This window comes from Chrysemys picta, chromosome 1, assembly GCF_011386835.1.
Source record: "Chrysemys picta bellii isolate R12L10 chromosome 1, ASM1138683v2, whole genome shotgun sequence".
Classification (NCBI taxonomy): Eukaryota; Metazoa; Chordata; order Testudines; family Emydidae; genus Chrysemys; species Chrysemys picta.
Window position 1 is genome coordinate 134,299,595 of NC_088791.1, and position 24,840 is coordinate 134,324,434.

General features: G+C 45.5%; 1 protein-coding gene across 1 annotated transcript; it reads left to right on the top strand.

Annotated features, from left to right (window-relative positions):
• Window positions 1–14,895: 14,895 nt before the first annotated feature.
• On the top strand, window positions 14,896–17,183 carry LOC135976218 (uncharacterized). Its single transcript, XM_065570966.1, has 2 exons — window positions 14,896–15,619; window positions 16,614–17,183. Exons 1-2 carry the CDS (start codon window positions 15,043–15,045, stop codon window positions 17,087–17,089), a joined length of 1,053 nt encoding a protein of 350 aa, XP_065427038.1. The 5' UTR covers window positions 14,896–15,042; the 3' UTR covers window positions 17,090–17,183.
• The last annotated feature ends 7,657 nt before the right edge of the window (window positions 17,184–24,840 follow it).

Sequence of the window (24,840 nt, forward strand, 5' to 3'; positions counted from 1 at the left end):
ATAAATAAACTTGTTTCTTAGCAGTTGGCTGAACAAGAAGTAGGACTGAATGGACTTGTATGCTCTAAAGTTTTACATTGTTTTGTTTTTGAGTGCAGTTATGTAACAAAAAATCTGCATTTGTAAATTACACTTTCACGACAAAGATTGCACTACAGTACTTGTATGAGGTGAATTGAAAAAATACTATTTCTTTTATCATTTTACAGTGCAAATATTTGTAATAAAAAATAATACACACTTTGTATTCTGTGTTGTAATTGAAATCAATATATGTGAAAATGTAGAAAAACATCCAAAATATTTATTTAATTTCAAATGGTATTCTGTTTAACAATGCGATTAAAACTGCAATTAATCATAATTAATTTTTTTAAATTGTGATCAATTTTTTAGTTAATCGTGTGAATTAACTGCAATTAATCGACAGCCCTAGTAAAATTCCTTTTTACAAACCTATATTTAGAGCCTGAAAGTGCTTGAAAATAGCTCCCCTTAATATACACCCCACATCAGAATCTGTATCTAGCTTATTTGACCATGTCCCTTTAAATACTACTTTTCTAGCCCTGACACAGGAATGTTAAAATTTATAAGCGGTAACTTTGTCAAAGTCTGTCTGGGTTTTATTAGCCATAAAAATAAATAAGCTTATTTGAGTGGTGGACAGAGGGAGTAACAGAAAAAGAATCCCAGGGGACTTCCTCCTCTGCACAGAAAAGCATAGTCTTAGAAACATTTGGACATGCCAAATATTGGCATTGTACAATTGTAGACGCTACTATTAGTTCCATAGTTTGAGATCCTAAAGCATTATAGGTTTGTATTTTGATTGCATAAGTGTTGGGAAAACTCATTAGCCTTTCAAATGGATATTTCATAGCAGTAAGCCTTTTAAATTATCCACAATATGTTTTAGTACCCTAGGGCATTCTGCTTTGCTGGTATGTAGAGCTTTGGTTGGTGTTTCAGTGGACTGTTTGCTCTACAGTTATGGAGCACATAGATGATATAGAGAGACATTTAAGAATTCATAGTGCTTTCCTTTTAAAAAATGTGTCTTGTGTTTGACAGCTGCAGTGGTTTTAGGAACAGAGACAAAAGACCAAGTTGTCCTCTACACCCATTAAGACAGAATAACAGTTGAGAGTTTGTCCTTGTGGAGACTCCAGACTTAGGTGGTCAAAGAAACTCCATTTGAAATATCGTGTTGCAGGGTAGGGTACAGAGGAGGTTAATGGAGAATTCTTACCCGTGTGTATACTTTCTTCTCTGTGGAGCAAGTCCTTTTCCTGAGTCTGGGGCTACAGATTCTCCTTGGGAGATTAAGTGATGCAGTTGTGCTTTGCAATATGGTAGGGATACGTACTGCTGCAATATGCAGGCGCAAGATATGACCCAGGGAAGGAGAGGCTGGGGGCGGGCAGAGATCTTCCATTGCAGACATCTTCCTGTTCTTCCTTTTTTTCCCCTTACGCAATTGCATCAGTGAGCTAGGAATGCATGTAAAGAACTGCAGAACCTACTCCAGCTGCCTTAGAGCAGCCTCTATGGAGTGACCCTGTAGCCTGATCAAGATAGTTCCTCCCCCTGCACTATCCACCATGCATCTGCCCCATATCCAGGGCATTTTCCCCTTTGAAAATGGTGAAACTCACCCAGCCAAATCTTCACCTCATGTAAATCAGCACAGCTTCAGCAAAGTCATTTAACGGCAATTTACTGAGGATCTGGCTCAGTTTGTACCATCATCCTTCTTAGTGCTTATCCAGATTATGCAAAGAACAATGAAATCCTGCTATAGCTTTTTAAAAAAAATACTGTAGTCATATACATTTAACAACTCAAATATTGAATAAGAACTAGCTATAATGGTTTAGTTTCAGAGTTAAAACTCTGGAAGGCAGGAAGAGCAGAGGTACCATTAAACAGGCTCAATGACCCCCTTACACAAATAAAGTATGTGCAAGTGTGTCAGCATTTCAACTGGGGGCCTGCTCCTGAAGGTCATTAATTAGTGCAGAAGGCAGACTTCAGTTTTCTTGCCTGTGTCAATGCAAATGATTCTGGAAGACAGCCAAGATGGAAGAATTTGTCACAGGTTAGAACAGTTTCAATTCTAAGACCAAGTATCCAGCTTACGCAAATCACTTTGCGAGCCATGGGTTCTGAGAGGTTTTTTCAAGACATTTTTGACAAGTGGCAAGAACTTACTTGCCAGATCTTGTCTGAAATAGTAATTTCTTTCCTTCTGAAAAAGACTTTAGTCTAAAAGTGTGTAGCGACAGAACTGGGATATCAAAATAAGGCAACTATTCATATGAAATACATAGAAAAAGTCTATGACATCATCTCACCTATATGCCTTGGGCCATGAGGCTTTACCGTACATTTCCTAGTGCTTTGTTCAGTCTAGTTTTAAAAGTCTGAAGCGATATACCATGTGCTCTGTTTGTTTGGGAGACTGTGAGCTGACCATGTGGGTTCTGAACCTAGCAGCTTGCTAGGCAAGGCTGAGAGCTGAGCACTTCTTAACGAGGCTGAGATCCCTAAGCCTTTTAGCACCCAACAACCTTTAACCAAGGGGCAGGGCTACTTAGGGAGACCAGGCTTTAAAAAGCCCGCTCCTAAGCGACCAGAGGAGCTAGCGGACAGGAGCGGCTAACGGGAGTTTTGCAAGGGAGTTCTCCAGATGAAGGAGGAGCAATTACATGACCCTTGGGGTAAGTTTGTTGTCTGTAGTATGCATATCTGTGTTTGTGGTGTGCTTGCTGCTTGACAGAAATATACCATGTGCTCTGTTTCTTCGTTTGGGGGACTGTGTGTGTGCTGAGCCTAGTGGCCTGCTAGGCAAGGCTGAGAGCTTCTTAACGAGGCTGTGATCCCTAAGCCTTTTAGCATCCATCAACCCTTAACCAGGGGGCGGGGCTACTCAGGGCAACCAGGGCTTTAAAAAGCCCACTCCTAAATGACCAGAAGAGCTAGTGAACAGGGGAGTTTTGTGAGGGAGTTGATGGGGGAATGTGAGCAGGGGCTAGAACTCAACATTCTTTAAACTTAAAAGCCCCAAACACCCCCTTGATATAGCAAAACAACAACAACAGAACCAGCTGTAGGAGTAAAAAGAGAATGCAGGCAGAAGTCCAGCAACAGAGTGGGGGCTACCCAGTTTATTGCACCCAATGCAGCATGTATGATTACCTGCTCTATGCGCATGTGGCGTATGTGTGCATTAGGGTGACCAGACAGCAAGTGTGAAAAATCGGGACCGGGATGGGGGGTAATAGGAGCCTCTATAAGAAAAATACCCAAAAATAGGGACTGTCCCTATAAAATCGGGACATCTGGTCACCCTAGTGTGCATTCAGTGCAAGGAGCTCCTGGCCCTCAGAGACTACATTCAGGCTTTGGAGACCAGAGTGGCTGAACTAGAGGAGCTGAGGGAGACAGAGAGGTACACAGATGAGACTTTCCAGGACACAGTAGAATGGTCTCTCCCCTGGTCTGACAGCCTCTGTGCTGTTGAGGAGGCTGAAAGTCCCAGGGAAGGAGACCATCTAACTGGAGCAGAGGGAAACAATCCCACTGTTAGGACCCTCCTTCCAGATGATGATGTGGTATCCTCTCACACTGAGGATACCTCTTGGGGGAGGGGACTCCAGTTATTAGGAAGAGACAGGTATTAGTAATGGGCAATTCGATCATTAGAAACAGACAGCTGGGTTTGCGATGACTGGGAGAACGCATGGTGACTTGCCTGCCTGGTGCAAAGGTTGTGGATCTCTTGAGACATCTAGATAGGCTTATGTATAGTGCTGGGGAGGAGCCAGTGATCATGGTACATATAGGTACCAATGATGTAGGGAAGGATAGGAGAGAGGTCCTGGAGGCCAAATTTAGGCTGCTAGGTAAGAGATTGAAGTCCAGGACCTCCATGGTAACATTCTCTGAGATGCTCCCAGTTCCACACGCAGGACCAGTTAGGCATAACTGCAGCGCCTCAATGCATGGCCCAGAAGATGGTGTAGGGAGGAGGAGTTTAGATTTATTAGGAACTGGGGAAACTTTTGGGAAAGGGGGAACCTATACAGGAAGGATGGGCTCCACCTAAACCAAAATGGAACCAGATTGCTGGCACTTAACATTAAAGCGGTCATAGAACAGTTTTTAAACTAAGGGCTGGGGGAAAGCTGAAACTTGCGGAGGAGCACATGGTTCGGATGTCCCTTGGGAAGGATCTATTAGAGAATCTGTGTCCTAGTGAGGACAAGAGGATGGAAAATGATAAAATACAGGCAGGATCTGATCAGAAACAGTCAAATAAAGAGTCCCATTCAATTACATTGTGTAATGGGTTTCAGAGTGGTAGCTGTGTTAGTCTGTATCAGCAAAAAGAACGAGGAGTACTTGTGGACCTTAGAGACTAACAAATTTATTTGGGCATAAGCTTTCATGGGCTAAAACCCACTTCATCGGATGCATGCAGTGGAAAATACAGTAGGAAGAGATATACACACACACACACACACAGAGGACATGAAAAAATGGGTGTTGCCATACCAACTATAACGAGACTAATCAATTAAAGTGGGATATTATTAGCAGGAGAAAAAAAAACTTTTGTAGTGCCCATTTCCAACAGCTGACAAGAAGGTGTGAGTAACACTAGGGGAAAATTAGCATGGGGAAATAGTGTAATGGCAGACAGCTAAAGGAGACAAGTTTTTAAAGTGCTTATATACCAGTGCTAGAAGTCTAAATAATAAAATGGGTGAATTAGAGTGCCACATATTAAATGAGGATATTGATATAAATGAGGATATATAATATAAAAGTTCCACAGAAACTTGGTGGAATGAGGATAATCAATGGGATACAGTAATATCAGGGTACAACATATATCGGAAGGACCAAACAGGTCATGCTGGTGGGGGAGTGGCATTACATGTGAAGGAAAGCGTAGAATCAAATGAAGTGAAAATCGTAAGTGAATCAAACTGTACCATAGAATCTCTAAGGATAGAAAATCAATCCTCTAATAAGAAGAATATAGCAGTAGGGATATATTACTGACCACCTGACCAGGATGGTAACAGTGACTGAAATGCTCAGGGAGATTAGAGAAGTTATTAAAATAAAAAACTCAATAATAACAGGGGATTTCAATTATCCCCATACTGACTGGGTACATGTCACCTCAGGACAGGATGCAGATATAAAGTTTCTTGACCTCTTAAATGACTGCTTCTTGGAGCAGCTGGTCCTGGAACCCACCAGAGGAGAGGCAATTCTTGGTTTAGTCCTAAGTGGAGCACAGGATCTGGTCCAAGAGGTGAATATAGCTGGACTGCTTGGTAATAGTGACCATAATATAATTAAATTTAATATTCCTGTGGCAGGAAAACCACCACAGCAGCCCAACACTGTAACATTTAATTTCAGAAAGGAGAACTACACAAAAATGAGGAGGTTAGTTAAACAGAAATTAAAGGGTACAGTGCCAAAAGTGAAATCTCTGCAAGCTGCGTGGAAACTTTTAAAAGACACCATAATAGAAGCTCAACTTAAATGTATACCCCAAATTAAAAAACATAGTAAGAGAACCAAAAAAGAGCCACTGTGGCTAAACAACAAAGTAAAAAGCAGTGAGAGGCAAAAAGGCATCCTTTAAAAAATGGAAGTTAAATCCTAGTGAGGAAAATAGAAAGGAGCATGAACACTGGCAAATGAAGTGTACAAATACAATTAGGAAGGCCAAAAAAGAATTTGAGGAACAGTTAGCCAAAGATTCAAAAAGTAATAGCAATTTTTTTTAAAGTACATCAGACACAAGAAGCCTGCTAGACAACTAGCGGGGCCACTGGACGATCGAGGTGCTAAAGGAGCACTCAAGGACGATAAGGCCATTGCAGAGAAACTAAATGAATTCTGTGCATCGGTCTTCACGGCTGAGGAAGTGAGGGAGATTCCCACACCTGAGTCATTCTTTTTAGGTGACAGATCTAAGGAACTGTCCCAGATTGAGGTATCAGAGGAGGTTTTGGAACAAATTGATCAATTAAACAGCAATAAGTCACTAGGACCAGCTGGTATTCACCCAAGAGTTCTGAAGGAACTCAAATGTGAAATTGCAGAACTACTAACTGTAGTCTGTAACCTATCATTTAAATCAGCTTCTGTACCAGATGACTGGAGGATAGCTAATGTGACGCCAATTTTTAAAAAGGGTTCCAGAGGTGATCCCGGCAATTACAGGCCGGTAAGCCTGACTTCAGTACTGGGCAAATTGGTTGAAACTATAATAAAGAACAATATTGTCAGACATATAGATTAACATAATTTGTTGAGGAAGAGTCAACATGGTTTTAGGAAAGGGAAACCATGCCTCACCAATCTACTAGAATTCTTTGAGGGGGGTCAACAATCATGTGGACCAAGGGGATCCAGTGGATATAGTGTACTTAGATTTTCAGAAAGCCTTTGACAAAGTCCCTCACCAAAGGTGCTTATGCAAAGTAAGCTGCCATAGGATAAGCGGGAAGGTGCTCTCCTGGATTGGTAATTGGTTAAAAGATAGGAAACAAAGGGTAGATATAAATGGTCAGTTTTCAGAATAGAGAGGTAAATAGTGGTGTCCCCCAGGGATGTGTTCTGGGACCAGTCCTATTCAACATATTCATAAATGATCTGGAAAAAGGAGTAAACAGTGAGGTGGCAAAATTTGCAGATAGCTATCTTTAGTAATTTTGTAAGATCCAGGCAGACTGGGTGACTGGGCAACAAAATGGCAAATGAAATTTAATGTTGATAAATGCAAAGCAATGGACATTGGAAAGCATAATCCATAAGAACATAAGAATGGCCGTATTGGGTCAGACCAAAGGTCCATCCAGCCCAGTATCCTGTCTACTGACAGTGGCCAATGCCAGGTGCCCCAAAGGGAGTGAACCTAACAGGTAATGATCAAGTGATCTCTCTCCTGCCGTCCATCACCACCCTCTGACAAACAGAGGCTAGGGACACCATTCCTTACCCATCCTGGCTAGTAGCCAATAATGGACTTAACCTCCATGAATTTATCCAGTTCTCTTTTAAACCCTGTTATAGTCCTAGCCTTCACAACCTCCTCAGGCAAGGAGTTCCACAAGTTGACTGTGCGCTGTGTGAAGAAGAACTTCCTTTTATTTGTTTTAAACCTGCTGCCCATTAAAACTAGTTTTAAACTAGCTAGTGACAAAGGATAACAAGAAAATATTTTACAGATACTTTAGAAACAAGAGGAAGACCAAGGACAGGATACTCTCATTACTCTATGAGGCAGGAAAGACATCAGAAATCACAGCAAGGGCTGAAGTGTTAAATGCCTTTTTTTGCTTCACTTTCTACCAAAAAGGTTAGCAGTGATCAGATGACTAACAGATAACATCAGTGTAAATGAGGATCTAAAGCTAACAGATAAAAAACAAGTTAAGAATTATACTCCGGGGGGGGGGGGGGGGAATTGTGTGCCTTTGCACAATGCAGAATTTTGCAGAAATTAATGTTATGTGTGCAGAATTTCCTTTCCCCCACAGAAACAGGCTGCAGTGCTGCTGGCTGCCCCTATGAGCTACTGGACCTGGCAGAGCCCAGCTCGCACATAGAAGATGCTGCCAGGGTGAGGGAGCTGGAGGGTTCCCGGCAGCTGCAATTCCCGGCACGCCCTGAAGGAAGGAGGTGGAGGTGGTGCACAGGAAACTCCACACAAGCCTGGGACTGAGCATCAGGCTGTTTCTCCCTCTGGATCCCTGGGCTCTAAGGCAGGGACCCTGCATCTGGTCTCTAGGGGGGAAGGGGATGCAGGTAATCTGGGCTGGAGGGGCCCCATGGCTGGGCTCTTGGGGGTAGGGGGTTTGGGTGTATTGGCTGGGGGCGGGGCTGTGTCTGGGCTATGAGGGAGAGGGGTTGTGGGTGTCTGGCCCTCTGTCTGGGCTCCGGGTGGGGGGCGAGGGCAGAGAAACAGGAACTGGGTTGTCATAGGGGTTTCCCTAATTCTCTACAGACACACAAATTCCCCAAGGAGTATTATTACAGACATACTTGCTGACAGGTATTTTGAAATAAATAACAAACTGGCATGATTATGTAGTATTATTTTGACAAATTTTAAAATATTGTGCACAGAATTGTTGGCACAGTATCCCCCCCCCCCCGGGTAGACTTACTTAGACAACTTAGATGTCTTCAAGTTGGCAGGGTCTGACAAAATACATCCTAGAATAGTTAAGGACCAGGCTGAAGAGATCTGAGCCATTAGTGATTATGTTTGAGAACTTATGGAAGACAGGAGAGATCCCAGAGGACTGCAAAAGGGCAAATATAGTATCTAGCTATAAAAAGGGGAATAAGGACAACCCCGGGAATTATAGACCAGTCAGCTAAGCTTTTGTACCCAGAAAGATAATGGAGCAAATATTCAGTTTGTAAGCACATAGAAAATGAGAAACAATCAATATGGATTTGTTAAGAACAAATAATTTTAAACCAAATATCCTTCTTTGACAGGAAAACAAGACTTACAGATGTGAGGAAACAGTAGATGTGCTATATCTTGACTTTAGTAAGGCTTCTGATACTGTCTCACATGACCTTCTCATAAACTAGGGTAATATAGCCTACCAATGGGTGCACCACTGATTGGAAAACCATACTTAGAGTAGTTATCAGTGGTTCACAGTCAAGCTCGATGGGTATATGGAGTGGGGTCCTGCAGGAATCTGCCCTGGGTCTGGTTCTGTTCAATATCTTCATAAGTTTGGGTAATGGCATAGAGAGTACACTTATAAAGTTTGTGGATGATATCAAGGTGGGAGGGATTGCAAGTGCTTTGGAGGACAGGATGAGAATTCCAAATTATTTTGAAAAACTAGAGAAATGGTCTGGTGGTTATGGTGGGTCACAAACTAAACGAATCATATCAATAACACTGTTAAAAAAAGTGCAAACCTCATTCTGGATGTATTAGCAGGAGTGTTAAGCAAGATGAGAAATAATTCTTTCACTCTATTCAACACTGATAAGACCTCAACTGGAGTACTATGTCCAGTTCTGGGCACCACAGTTTGGAAAGATGTGGGCAAATTGGATAAAGTCCAGAGGACAGCAACAAAAATTATTATAGATCTAGAAAACATGACCTAGGAGGAAATATTTAAAAGATTGGGTTTGTTTAGTCTGCAGAAGAGAAGACTGAGGGGGGACATGTCTTCAAATACGTAAAAGATTGTTATAAAGAGGAGGAGGAGGAATTGTTCTCCTTATCCATTAAGAACAGGACATGTAGTAGTGGGCTTAAATTGCAGCAAGGGAGATTTAGGTTAGACATTAGGAAAAACTTTCTAATCGTAAGGGTAGTTAAGCACTGGGACAAAATTACCTCAGGAGGCTGTGGAGTCTCAATCATTGGAGGTTTTTAAAAACAGGGCAGACAAACACCTGTCAGAGATAGTCTAGATCAGAGGTTCTCAAACTGTGGTCTATGAGCTCCATTCAGGTGGTCCACAGATAGTTCCCTCTAAAGTGCACGCCTGCGCAGCTGCACATAAGAGAATGAAGGGCCACTCACCTAATTAGTGGTGCTGCGCAGGCGTGGCTCCACTAATTAGGTGCCTGGAGCCGATGCACATGTAAGGTGAGCTGGTGGCCTTGGGGGGAATAGGGGGTATGTGGGAGGGGCCAGTGGCGTGAGAAGAGGGGGTGGGGGGAAATTGGGATGTACGGGTCTGCAGTGGCGGTGAAAGAGGTGACTTGTTATGAGTTGTGTGCTTTTATTTGTAGACCAAAAAATGTTATTTTTTTTATATATAGCGCTTTTATCCAAAGCACTTTACAATAGTTAGCTAGCAGTACAAACATTTGGAAAAAAACGTTAAGTGATGTGCCGCGACCCTCAGCAATTTTCAAGTAGTCCGCAAAAAGAAAAGTTTGAGAACCACTGGTCTAGATAATACTTCGTCCTGCCTCAGTGCAAGGGACTGGACTAGATGACCTATTGAAGTCTCTTCCAGCCCTACGTTTTTATGATTCTACATTGCCAAGTATTGTTAAGCCATTGGAATTTAGATATTGAAGTGATAGGAATTTTAAAGCACCAAGTTTTATGGGGGTGGCAGTAAACTAGTGCACAATTTATTGCTAATATTCAGCAATATTATATAAAGTATAGTTGTTTGGTTTAAAGTGCAGAACAGAGAACAGATTGAATCTGGATTCCACTTAGGTTTCAGGTAGAATTCAGTATCTGAGCCTAGAGTGAATAACATTTCTCAGTTAATTTCTAAAAGTTTAGAAATGTTTTTGGTCAAATGAAACATTTTATCTTGACAAGACTGAAACATTGTTTTGATTGAGAATTTGTTTGATTTTTTTATTGATTAAAGGAAGTTTTGAAACAAGAAGTTGTTTCAAACAAAAATTGAACTATTTTGTGAAAAAAAAAAATCAAAATAAGAAGGTTTCTTTCAAATTTCCTCTCCCACCATCCCTCAAAGTGATCAATTGAAATCAATGGGAGTTAGGTACTAAATATCTTTGAGGATCTGGGCCTGTGTGTTTATGCAGGTTCTAGAACAATGGGGCCGTGTGATGGGTTGCTTTACTTATCACTGCTGGATTGCACCACTTCCTGGCAGTTCTGGGAATTAGCTCGGTCAGGCTGACACCCCTTCCAGCAGTTCCATCCTCTGTTTCTCCTCTGCAGCCCCTCTCTCAGATGCCACAGTATCCTCTTCATGACATAGCCCTCTGGCCTGGTCACTATTGTGGACCTTTGAGTCCAGTGGTTCTCAACCAACGTTACGTGTACCCCTGTGGGTACACAGAGGTCTTCCGGGGGGTACATTAACTCATCTAGATTTGCCTAGTTTTACAACAGGCTACACAAAAACACTAGCAAAGTCAGTACAAACTAAAATTTCATACAGACAATGACCTGTTTATACTGCTCTATATGCTGTACCGGGTGAAGGCAAAGGTGGTACACAAGCTGATTTTCAGTGGCACTCTCACTGCCTGGGTCCTGGCCACCAGTCCGGTGGGCTCTGCATTTTAATTTAATTTTAAATGAAGCTTCTTAAACATTTTAAAAAACATTATTTACTTTACACCCAACAATAGTTTAGTTTTATATTATAGACTTATAGAAAGAGATCTTCTAAAAACATTAAAATGTATTACTGGCACGCGAAACCTTAAATTAGAGTGAATAAATGAAGACTCAGCAAACCACTTGTGAAAGGTTGCTGAACCCTGTGCTATACACAGAATATAAATATTGTTCTTCTATTTCAAATTGATTTATTTTATCATTACATGGTAAAAATGAGACAGTAAGCAATTTTTCAGTAATTGTGTGCTGTGACATTTTTATGTTTTTGTAAGCAAGTAGTTTTCAAGTAAGGTAAAACCTGGAGTACACAAGACAAGTCAGACTTCTGAGAGGGGTACAGTAGTTCTAGAAAGTTTGAGAGCCATTGCTCTAGTCAGCAGTCAAGGTCTCTTTCACCCTATACCTCACTGCATTTCCCTGAGCTCGTTCTAACCTTCTGGCTCGCCCTTCCTTCTCTGAGTTTGCCAGTTGCACTGCTCCCGCCTCCCAGGCCTACATGCCCCTGCAGTCACTCCCTGGAAGGTGTGTTTGGGAGGCTGTAGACTCAGTCTCTATGACCCCCTCTGCTTCCAATTTTCTGGCTTTTGTAGAAGTCTTGCCTGTTCCTCACAGGTGAGCTCTCTAATTGGCTTCCTCCAATCTAAAGCTCCCTTGTTTGCAGCCTAATTAGCTGATTGGGCCCACCTGGTGTAATTCAGCTCTTGCACGGCCAGTGTGGGGAGCACACCCTATCACAGTCCTTAATATCATTTAAGTCCTTTAATAACACTAATTATTGCTATTTGTGTTTAGTCTAAACAAAGCTGTACAGAAAATGTTTCTAAACTCTGAACTTCTGTTTTAATCTTACCCACTCCTTGAAAACAGTTTGCTTTTTTAAAATGTCAGGCTTTTGTTAAGGGAATCTAAGTGGGTACATATAGTACTTCAGTACACAGTTTATTCATTTAAGCCCTGAATCAGCAAGGTACTTGACAAGTGTCTAAGCATATGAGTAGTCCCACAGACGTCAATAGACTAGTCATATGCTTAAAATTAGACATGTGCTTAGGTACTTTGGTGATTCTGGCCCTAGTTTATCTGACTCAGAGAGGCAAGTTGAATAATTCAATACAGAAATTAAAAGCCACTGGAAATTTTAAAAACAAACAATTTCCTCAGCAAGAATGAGTGAAATGAACTCACCACATGAGGGCAGCAGAGGGACAGGAATGAGAAAGGAGTGGCTATGCTGCATCTTGACCAACTGAGCTTTGGATGTACTGTATCTCTGAGGGTGTCTACAGCCCAAGCCCAAATGTCTACACTGCAATTAAACAGCCCCTGAGCCCAAGTTAGCTGGTGCGGGCCAGCCGTGGGTATCTAACTGCAGTGTAGATAAATAGACTTGAGGTATGTCACAGGGCAGGGCCGGCTCTGGCTTTTTTGCCGCCCCAGGCAAAAAAGCCTCCGGCCGCCGCCCCCCCACCAGCGCGGGAGAGGAGGGCGCGGGGGGAGGGCGGCCGGAGCCCTGGGAGGAGGGCGGAGTGCCCGGCCGGGGCTCCGCTCTCTCCGGCGGCCAGAGCACCGGGGGGAGGGCAGCGAGTCCCGGTCAGGGCTCCGCTCTCCCCGGCGGCCAGAGCGCCGGGGGGAGGGCGGCGAGCCCCAGCCGGGGCTCCGCTCTCCCTGGGGGCCGGAGCCGGAGCACCACACCGCGCCGCCCCCCTCCAGGTGCCGCCCCAAGCACAAGCTTGGTGGGCTGGTGCCTGGAGCCGGCCCTGTCACAGGGATAAAAAACCCACGGCTTGTCCTGGTCAGCTGACTTGGGTTTGATGGGCTTAGTCTCCAGGGCTGAAAAACTGCTTTGTAGACATTCAGCTTGGGCTGAAGCCTCAGCTCTGGGACCCCATGAGGCAGAGAGGGTTCCAGAACCCGAGTGTCTACATAACAATTTTTAGCCCCACAGCCAAGTCAGCTAGATGTACCCTTAAAGACCAATAAGTGGACCTCATTTAAAGCCTACCAGGAACAAAAAAACCATAGGGATTTGTTGAGGTCTGGGAATTCAAATATGAAACACACTAAGATATGTACAGTACAACCCCGTTTATCCAATCTAAGTGAGACTGGGGCCAGATCAGATAATCAAAAATTCAGAAAATCAGGAGAATGGGCAAAGAGCTTTCTATCCATTATTTTAAAATAAAGAGTTGCTTTTAAACTAGCTGACCCTCCTGGTAAAGCATTAAAACATAGCCTCCTTCTTTGTTTACAGTGTACATGAACCGTTACAACAAGTAAAGACTATCAGTTTATAAAAATGTGTCATTTTAAGTTGCAACAACAACTAACACGTAATATGCATAAACTATCAAAGTAAGATACAGTATTGTATACAGCATCATGGTAGGTATTGCTCAAAAAAAATCTGACCGTTTTCAATGCTGTGCTTTTTCCAATGTTATAATCTTGAGCTATTTTTGCCAGTGACTCCTTTTTTATTTTATTAATAATCTCTATTTTAGCATCCAATGACAATACTACACATTTTCGCTTAATACTCAGTCATTTTACAAGGCCGAAAAGATGCGACAGTTACAGTAGTGTTGGCATGGAGGTGATGCCAATTTCCCATATTCCTCTGTGTGTGCACTAGTTGTTCGGTTAATACAGAGAGCTGCATAATGGAGGCTCAGATAAATGGGGTTCTGCTGTATAGGGGAAACTGTTTCATATTACTCATTTGAGTTTCTCTGAATTTTTTCTTAGAGTCTCAAATGAGTAATATGAATCAGTTTCACATTCTATATCAAGGCAAAGAATTCGTTACATCAGTCAAACTAAGAGCATTTTGAATATTTATAGACGCAAAGAGTGAAACCCTGGCCCCACTGATGTCAGTGACAAAAATTCCCAGGAGGGTCAAGATTTCACTCAAAAGAGAAAAATTGAAACAGAATTACAAGAGAGGCAGTAATATTTGAACCAGGAGAAAAGTTAGAAAAAATATTTAGGCTTCCTGGTCCAATTCTTTGTTTCAGCATAAGAAAAGACAGGCATCCAAGTGTTTATGTACCTGCATGTACTTATGGTTAAAAACAAAACAGACATTTCAGTAGCATTTGTTCACTTTAAAAAAAAAAAAAAACCACTGCAATTTGTAATGATTTATTTTTCCTCCAAAAATCTTATTTGCCTCCCATAAAAATTTTTGATCTTGAAAAAAATTCTACTATGGTACTAAGCCTACCAATCAAAATGGAGAATGCAATTTATATATATAAATATAAAACAAACACTAAACCAAAAAGCCAACTGCAGTCTGCAGAGCACGATGCTCCCTGGCATTTTCCACCAATCATGATGGGCCTAGGTCTGAATTGCAGGTGATGGCTTAGATTCTTTCCTGCATTCCTTGTGTGTGTTGGTCCAGGAATGTGTTCCTTTCAGTGAAGGGGGGAAGGTGCATCTTCCTATGTGGTTTTGGAGTAGCCCTGCTGCTATGCAGAAAGGCTATCTTAGGCCTGGTCTACACTAGGCGTTTATGTCGAAGTTAGCGCCGTTAAATCGAATTAACCCTGCACCCGTCCACACTGCGATGCTATTTAGTTCGACATAGAGGTCTCTTTAATTCGACTTCTGTACTCCTCCCCGACGAGGGGAGTAGCGCTAAATTCGACATGGCCATGTCGAATTAGGCTAGGTGTGGATGGAAATCGACGCTAATAGCTCCGGGAGCTATCCCACAGTGCACCACTCTGTTGACGCTCTGGACAGCAGTGCGAGCTCGGATGCTCTGACCAGCCACACAGGAAAAGCCCCGGGAAAATTTGAATTTGAATTCCTTTTCCTGTCTGGCCAGTTTGAATCTCATTTCCTGTCTGGACATCGTGGCGAGCACAGCAGCACTGGCAACGATGCAGAGCTCTCCAGCAGTGATGGCCATGCAGTCTGTGAATAGAAAGAGAGCCCCAGCATGGACTGATCGTGAAGTCTTGGATCTCATCGCTGTGTGGGGCGATGAGTCCGTGCTTTCCGAGCTGCGATCCAAAAGAAGGAATGCAAAGATCTACGAGAAGATCTCTAAAGACATGGCAGAGAGAGGATACAGCCGGGATGCAACGCAGTGCCGCGTGAAAATCAAGGAGCTGAGACAAGGCTACCAGAAGACCAAAGAGGCAAACGGACGCTCCGGATCCCATCCCCAGACATCCCGTTTCTACGAGGCACTGCATTCCATCCTCGGTGCTGCCGCCACCACTACCCCACCAGTGACCGTGGACTCTGAGGATGGGATACTGTCCACGGCCGGTTCCTCAGACATGTTAGGGGACGGGGAAGATGAGGAAGGAGATGAGGAGGGCGAGGCAGTTGGCAGCTCTCACAACGCTGATTTCCCCGACAGCCAGGATCTCTTCATCACCCTTACAGAGATCCCCTACGAAGCGTCCCCAGCCATTACCCCGGACACAGAATCTGGTGAAGGATCAGCCAGTAAGTGTTGTAAACATCTAAACATTTATTTTTAACAAAACAGGAATATTAACAATTAAAAGAATGGGTTGTTCATGATTAGTGTGCCCTAGGCGCTTAACGGTTTAGTAAGGGGCAGTGCAAGTTTTGAAAAGAAATCTAGCAATGTCCGGTTTTCAGTGATTGTCCTGCACAAGCCGCTCTACTGTGTATTCCCTGCTACTGCAGCTACAGTAAAATGCGGTCTATATGTGCGGGGATAGAGCAGTAATCCTCCTGGGACATCTCGATGAAGCTCTCCTGGAGGTAACTTGAAAGCCGTTGCATGAGGTTCTTGGGGAGAGCGGCCTTATTGGGTCCTCCGAAGTACGACACGTTGCCGCGCCACGAGATTATCAGGTACTCGGGGATCATTGCTCTGCACAGCAGGGCGGCATACGGCCCTGGTCTTTGGAGGCTTTCCCGGAGCATTCTCTCTTTGTCGCTCTCGGAGATCCTCATCAGGGTGATGTCGGCCATGGTGACCTGCTTTTAATTAGGTAGGGGAATGTTAGTGTTGGGACTGCTTTCCCGTTCCTTTACAGAACTGTCACCGCTGGTTTGCAGCCACGCGGTGGAGGCGGGAGAGGGGCAGCCGAAAGGGATCGTTCCCGGGGACAGCCGCGAGGGGGTGGGACAGGGGCAGAGTTCCCGCTTGCCGGATTGCTGGCAGCAGGGACTGACATTGATTTAAATGTGAAATGAGGCCAGTGGTAATATAAAAGTTTTAAACTGCCACAAGTGTACGGCTTACCATGTCTGCCTGCAACAGAAATTCCGTTGTGCTGCCTCGCTTCTCAAATGTGCTGTTCAAGACCCCAGGCACAGAATGCGAAGGCCGAGAATTCGACCTTGTGCTGAGTGCGCATGTGAAAGGTGCTGTGCATGGTCTTGTTCACAGAGAAAGACTATGTTCTTTGTTCACAACTACATTTATCTTTCAGAGGAATTCACTCCCTTTTTCCCATTTCCACAGCCCCGTCTGCGACTGTCTCACAACCTAGCCTGGAATCACACTCCCAGAGGCTAGCGCGGATTAGGCGTAGGAAGAAGAGGACACGGGAGGACATGTTCTCTGAGCTTATGGCCTCTTCCCAAGCCCAGGCAGCACAGCAGACCCAGTGGCGGGAGAACTTGACCCGAATGCACCAAGCCAACATGGATCGGGAGGAGAGGTGGCGGCAGGAAGACCAGCAGGCGACTCTAACGCTGCTTGGACTACTGAGGGAGCAAACGGACACACTCCGGCGCCTTGTGGATGTTCTGCAGGAACGGAGGCAGGAGGACAGAGCCCCGCTGCAGTCCATCTCTAACCGCCCTCCCCCGCCACCAAGTCCCATACCCACCTCACCCAAAGTGCAAAGAAGGAGAGGCGGCAGAGTCCCTGCTAACTCTCACTCCACCCCTGCAGAGAGCTCTAGTAGCAGAAGGCTCTCATTTCCCAAAATTTGAAAAGTTCTTTCCTTCCCGCCTGACACAAGCCCACGTCCAAGTTTCACCTCCCAATGCCATGTGTAGTTGATAATAAAAAATTCGTTTCTGTTAACTACTGTTTCAATCATGTTCTTTTGGAGGAGGAGGGGAAAGGGGGTTGGAAATTGGACAGGACAGTCACCTTTGGCAGGGTACATAGTCGGGGGCAGGCACAGCAGCAGGGCACATACACAGTGCAGTGATGCAGTGACTAGTTGCCCCGGTTAGTCTGGGAGGTTGTTTTGATGTAATGTTGGGGGGGGTGGGTTGCTCTGTGACTTTGTGGCGGGGGAGGGCAGTTACAGATCTTAAGCGCCGGTCCTTAGACAGGATCACAGAGCCACACAGCATGGGATCTGTAACCGTCCTCCCCCTGCCACAAAGTCAAATAGACCTCCCATACACACAGTCCCGATCAGGAGGGGTGACAGGCTCCGTTGAAACAAGCATCCCACCGCAGCGGAGCCTGTCAATCCTTGAGTTTAGAAGCTGCATTCGCATCACAACACTAGACCCGCCCCGCACCACAGTCTGCGTCCCAGTTTTAAAAAATTCCCGCTAAAACAGTATTAAAGAAAACGGTGTGCTTTAACAAAGTAGAACTATTTTTATTTCGACACGTGTGTTGGAGGGGGGGTGAAGGGGGTATGTAACTGGATAGGATAGTCAACATTACCTGGGTAAAGAAACGGGGGCAGGTTTAGCTTCTCAGTACACAAACTATAAAATCACAGGTTACCCTGCTCACTCAGGAACTTTGCTTTCAAAGCCTCCCGGATGCACAGCGCTTCCCGCTGGTCTCTTCTAATCGCCCGGCTGTCTGGCTGTGAGTAATCACCAGCAAGGCTATTTTCCTCAACCTCCCACCCCGCCATAAAGGTCTCCCCCTTGCTCTCACAGAGATTGTGGAGCACACAGCAAGCTGCTATAACAATGGGGATATTGGTTTCGCTGAGATCACAGCGAGTCAGTAAGCTTCTCCATCTCCCCTTGAGACGGCCAAAAGCACACTCCACCACCATTCTGCACTTGCTCAGCCGGTAGTTGAAGAGTTCTTTTTCAGTGTCCAGGGCGCCAGTATAGGGCTTCATGAGCCAGGGCATTAGCGGGTAGGCTGGGTCCCCGAGGATGACTATAGGCATCTCCACATCCCCAACAGTTATTTTGTGGTCCGGGAAGTAAATACCTTGTTGCAGCCGTCTAAACAGACCAGAGTTCCTGAAAACACGAGCGTCATGAACCTTGCCCGGCCATCCCACGTAGATGTTGGTAAAACGTCCCCTGTGGTCCACCAGTGCTTGCAGCACCATGGAAAAGTATCCCTTTCGGTTAATGTACTGGGTGGCCTGGTGGTCCGGTGCCAGGATAGGGATGTGAGTTCCATCTATGGCCCCACCGCAGTTTGGGAATCCCATCGCTGCGAAGCCATCTATGATCGCCTCCACGTTTCCCAGGGTCACTACCTTTGGCAGCAGTACATCAACGATTGCCTTCGCTACTTGCATCACAACAACCCCCACGGTAGATTTGCCCACCCCAAACTGGTTCGCGACTGACCGGTAGCTGTCTGGCGTTGCAAGCTTCCACAGGGCTATGGCCACTCGCTTCTGTACACTCAGTGCAGCTCGCAACCGGGTGTCACTGCGCTTCAGGGCAGGGGACAGCAACTCACAAAGTTCCAGGAAAGTTCCCTTCCGCATGCGAAAGTTTCGCAGCCACTGGGATTCATCCCAGACCTGCAGCACTATGCGGTCCCACCACTCAGTGCTTGTTTCCCGTGCCCAGAATCGCCGTTCCACGGCATCAACATGACCCATTGCCACTGTGATGTCCTCGGCGCTGGGTCGCCTGCTTTCTGACAGGTCTGTGCTACTCTCAGACTTCAGGACATCACCGCGGTGCCGTAGCCTCCTTGCCTGACTTTTCTGCATCTGCCTCAGGGAAACCTTTATGATAAGCTGCGAGACGTTGAGAGCGGCCACAACTGCAGCGATGGTCGCAGCGGGCTCCATGCTCGGAGTACAGTGGCGTCCGCGCTGTCAATGACTGGAAAAGCGCGCGAACTGTTTTCCCGCCGGCGCTTTCAGGGAGGGAGGGCGGGAGTGATGGACGGATGACGACAGTTTCCCAAAAGCACCCTCGACTCATTTTGTTACCCAGAAGGCATTGCCGGCTACACCCAGAATTCCAATGGGCAGAGGGGACTGCGGGAACTGTGGGATAGCTGACCACAGTGCACCGCTTCGAATGTCGACGCTATCACCGTTAGTGTGGACGCACAAAGTCGAATTACTGTCCTTAGTGTGGACACACACGTTCGACTTTGCAATATCGATTACAAAAATTCGATGCAAGTAAAATCGAACTACTCTCGTAGTGTAGACAAGGCCTTAGACACTGGCAGTCTCCTCCTACAAATATACCACAAACACAGTGAGGTTTAAAAATGTCATAGCGGTTGTGACCAAACCTAGTGTTGACCATGACTAGCAGAAAGGTTTTTTAAAACATGATTTCTCCTTGTCTCTACTAGATACGTCTTTTTTTTAAGACATTAATTAATATAGGTTAGCTAATACAGTTTTAAAAGCCACTCATTTTCCCAAGCCTGCAAAATCCCAACGCAATTCATGGTCCAGAAGAGTTCTGCAGGAAAGGATTTAACTGCTGTAGTGGAAGGAGAGAAAGATTTTTAGGGTCAGCCATAACAATGGCATAGGGCTTTTGAGAAATCCTATATATTATAAGGTGAGAAGGGACTATCTAGTGCTGGATTTTGCCTCTGATCATTTTTTTCATTAGCATTGCTAGTATTTTCTTCCTTTCTGCTTCATCCAAGAAATCAAAGAGCTAAGGCAAAATTCCCATTGACTTCAGTAGGGTCAGGATTTCACCCTAGGGCAGTTGAACATGCACTTAGTTTACTGCACCAAACCATTTCAGCTGACTGGGGCTGCGAGCATTGTGGTGGAAGGAAACGTAGGCACCAACCGTTGCAAAGGACTTAAAAAGAGACATTGGTTGCTGCCTTTTACAAAGGAAATGAGCTGGTCAGAGTATCAGCTGAGTGCTCAGCGTGGCAGGAACTCTGAAGCTGATACGAAGCATTTCTAGGAATTGCATGCGTCTCTTACCAACACTAACACATTTCTCTACTTTTCTTTCACAAGTCTTTAGCTTCAAAGTGTTACTAAGAAAAGTAACTGATGTACTATAATGTAAAATAGGGCCAGCCTGTACTTGGCCTTTGCACAAATGCATATGGGAGGTGAAGGGCCAAAGAACTCTTCCTCTCTGTGTGGAAGCCCAGCACAAATGCAGTATTGTCCTTATTTGTATTCCAGCAGTCTTACATGACCCATTGTAGTTGGCACTATATAGGCACAAAGTGAGACAATGCCTGCCCTGCAGCATTGACAATCTTGTTTGAGAAGACAGAAAAGGAGTGGAAGAAAGGAAATATGATTATTCCCATTTTACCAACAGGGAACTGAGGCATTAAGGGATTTGCCCAAGGGCACAAAGAAAGTCTGTGGTAGAACCAGGAACTGATCCAACCTCTTTTGAGGTCCAGTCTAGTGCCTTAACACCAAGACCATACTTCTCCTCAGAAAAGTGACTAGCACACTCCAGAGGGAAGACACTCCGCTACTGTGGTGATGCATGCAGTATAAAAACCTATATAGAATAGGCGCTGCTCCTGACTAGCACTTCCTGGGGCACTCGCAACTCTAAAATGCACAGCTATATGATGCTGCAGAAGTGGCTCTCACTGGCTGCCACCAGATTTCCATCCCCTCCAGTCTATGGACGGATGGAAACAGAAGGACTGAGCAACATTAGATGCTCCATGCAGCCTTTTGTATGATGTCAGGCCTCTGTTACACCTGGGACTGCAGCAGTACCTGCCTCCCAGTTCTCCTGTGTGGAGAAGGCAGCCACTTCCTACTCCTCCATTATGATAGAGTTCCCTGAAACACCAGGAACTGCAGTAGTACCCAGGATCTAATCCTCAGCCTAGCCTGAGTGAGCTGCTACTTCTAACCACTTCCCAGCAGGCCATTAGACAGACTTTGCAGTGACCCCACCATGAGCACTGATTTCTCTGTGCCAGTGGGTAGCTCCATATCACTCAGCCCCAAGGGGAAATGCATTGGCCTTCCCACTCAACTTATTCACTTTCAAACCAGGACTCCTGTATTTGTCTTCAGGCCACTGTTCTTCACCATCCCCTGCTTTTTCACTTCCTCATATCTTCATCTTCCCTTCCCTCCTCTGCTCTCAAGCTCTGCCACTTTCTCTCCTATCAGCCCTGTACCATTTCTCCCAGCCCCACTCATTCTCTCTACATCACCTTCTTGTCTCATGAAATCTTGCTTAATCCAGGTCAACCTGCCATATCCACCCTTTGCCCCTGCTCCTCACCATTTTGAATGGCCAGTCAGGCCTCTCTTCCCATCTCCCCCTTCTCCCTTCCATTCTCCTGCTACCACAGGAATTCCTGTTCTAACCCTCAAAAATCACCTGCCATCTCCTCTTGCTCACCAAAGCCTGGCCCGCTCTTTCTGACTCATCTGTGGTTGCTGCCTTGTCCTTCTTGAAGGCTCTCATTCTGGAGGCCACTGAAGCATATGCTTAAATGCATTCCTAAATTGGGATAAGATTTAAGAACATACTTAAAGTTACACACATACTGTACATCCCACTGACATCACCAGGAGCCAATTATGTGTCCAAGTGATTTCTAGGATCAAGGCCTAAATTCTCTACCCAAAGGGCTTCACCTCTTCTCTACTTCTTGTCACTTTCAGTCTCTCTCCTTCCCCTTATCCCTCCCCACTCTTTTGAATTCCTTAGAAGTTCATTCCAGCAGGCTCTTCTCACTCCCTGAGAGTGGCTATTATACACTATGCCCCTAGCTGCATGGCTTTCTTGGTCTCTAACTTTGATGTCCAGCTCTTTATTCCTTGTTTGCCTGCCCTCATCGTGAGTGACTTAGGTTTTCACATCAGTGACCTGTGTAAGTCTATGCCTCTTGCTTCCGCTCATTAAACTCATTTTCTTTTCAGCTTTGGACTTAGTCATTCCCTGGATCTGTTTTACTAAGCAATGCTCCTTTACCAATCTCTTTCTCCCCTGTCCTGTCACTCCCTCCTTTCATGATCCACACTGTCAACTTGAGATCAATGTGGTTATGTCAGATTTACATTGATGTAACCAAGGGAGGAATATAGACCCCTGTCTATGTTTCCTTTACTGCCCTGTCTTCCTCTGGCATCAGCATTCTGTGTCCCTGTATACAAGTTCATCACTACTGGCCTTCTCTGCAGCTTTGGGACAGCCTGCATCTCTCAACATGTATGTTCTCCTTTGCCTCTTAATTTCACTTTTCTTTACAATACTCTGTACTTGTCTCTCCTGTATAGATATATTAACTCTATTTTATTATGTTACAATTGTATTCTTATTACATCTATATAAAACAAAATATATTGCTAGAACTGATCCAAACATGGGATGTAATTTTCATGAAAATTTTGTCTGTCTCAAAGTTTGAAATCATTCATCCCACTCTATACCTGGTTGAAAATATAGACTCTTTATGAACATTTTAGACAAAATCTTTCACTTGATGTCTCATCAAAATTTTAAATTTTAAGTTTTCTTAGAAGTCGTGAGTTTCAAAAATTTTCAACCAGCTCTGTTTTATTGCCTTAGTTTGAGAAAGAATGTGATATGATGCTCATTTGCCAACAAATGGCTGCCTTGCACATCCAGTTAAGGTGCAGTAGTCTTGTCCCTTTAAAATGCCTCACTTCCTGCTGAGGGAATCCTGGGGATCACCACCACTAAGGTCCCAAAGGGAAAAAAAAGATCCCTTTTCAGCATGTCAGGAAGAATTTTAAAGGGCCTTGTAGCTTGTGACTGTAAATATCTTATGAAAAGGCATAGGAAGGTACGGTGTGTGCCTACTCTTCCTGTGTGATTAGTGTAAGAAAAAAATAATACTCAAAAACAAGAAAGGATGAGGTATAACTGCTTCTTACTCTCAGTAAGCAGCAGCAAATGTGCCAACAAAGAGCATTTTTATATCTTCTCTGCTGGTTCCTGGAGAAGACTTATTTCCCCCACCCCCCCAGCCCCCAGTAATAATCTTGGATTTGGCCCTTCTAAGATGTAACATGTGGCTTCAGCAACACACCCACCCATGTATGGCATTTTACAATATGTTCAGGGGCAAGTTTGTTAAAGTGATGCTTTTCTCATCTCATGTCACACCTACAAGAGCACTATAGCATATTTAAACAGCCACATGGTGCTGTACATCTCTTTCCCAAGCAGCCATAGTCATGAGGGCCATAAATCAGACTATGACTGTTCAAGGCGCAATAGATCAAAGCAAGCAAGTAACACGACTTCATACTTTACAGTGGGTGCACACACACACATGTATAAAGACCAAATCCAACTCTTGACTGCAATAGACACTGCCTGCAGGCTTGAGGCTAATGAGTCCTCCTAGCCCTTAAAATGTTGTATGAATTTGCTGAAGCACACCTGGGCCCCCAAGACCCTCCATCACCTCCTCCATTCCACACACACACCCCCAAGGTCCCCGCTACTCGCCTTGTCTCTCCTCGAGGACGGGGGAGTGAGGAGGGATGTGGAGAGCCAGCAGCCAGAGGAGTGAGGAGGCTCAGCTGGGCACTGGGGCTGGTGGCTCGGCAGGGGAGGGATGGGGGGGCCTCCAGAGCTGGTGGCTTGGGGGCCCGTCCCTGTGGCTGGTGCCGGCCTGGCACTCTGAGCACTGGCGGTTCAGCCCAGCACTGGCGGCCAGTGGTTCATCCGGGAGAGGGCCTTCAGGGGCAGGACGGGCTGGTGCTCAGGGGGGCTGGCAGCTCAGCCTGGTGCTTGGGGGGGGCAGAGGGGGGGACACGTGCACTGGTTTTGGGGGGCAGCGGCGGCTCCACCTGATGTGGCTGGGGAAGGCGGGCCAGGGCTCCTCTAGTCATGGGGGCCCCCCGTCAGGGCTTCTCCTTTTATGGGGGGCTCTGGGGCGCAGGGGTGGGGCCTTGGGCATAAGGGGCAGGGCCAGCAGGCTAGCCTCCCCAAAGTGGGATTCACCCATGGCCCATGTTCAGCCTCTTATAAGGCCCAAGTGTTCATTAAAATATCACCTGAACCCTCTTAGTCCTGCCCCTTCTGTCTAGGAAGCAGCTAATTAACTACAGCACACGTGTAGCAGATGTGCCTAACTGGCTTTAACCCTGGCTTTCACCTCATCACACACATAGAATATCAGGGTTGGAAGGGAGCTCAGGAGGTCATCTAGTCCAACCCCCTGCTCAAAGCAGGGCCAATCCCCAACTAAATCATCCCAGCCAGGGCTCACATGCAATGCTTAATTCAGGGATCGGCAACCTTTGGCACGTGGCCTGCCAGGGTAAGGCAGGTTTGTTTACCTGCCTCATCCGCAGGATCGGCCGATCGCAGCTCCCACTGGCTGCAGTTCGCCATTCCAGGCCAATGGCGGCTGCAGAAGCAGCAGCCAGCACATCCCTCAGCCTGTGCTGCTTCCTGAAGCCTCCATTGGCCTGGAGTGGCAAACCGCGGCCAGCAGGTAAACAAACCGGCCTGGCCTCCCAGGGGGCTTACCCTGGCAGGCCGCTTGCCAAAGGTTGCTGATCCCTGTCTTAATTTGTGCCAGGGCTTTCCAGGGCTGAGCTCCG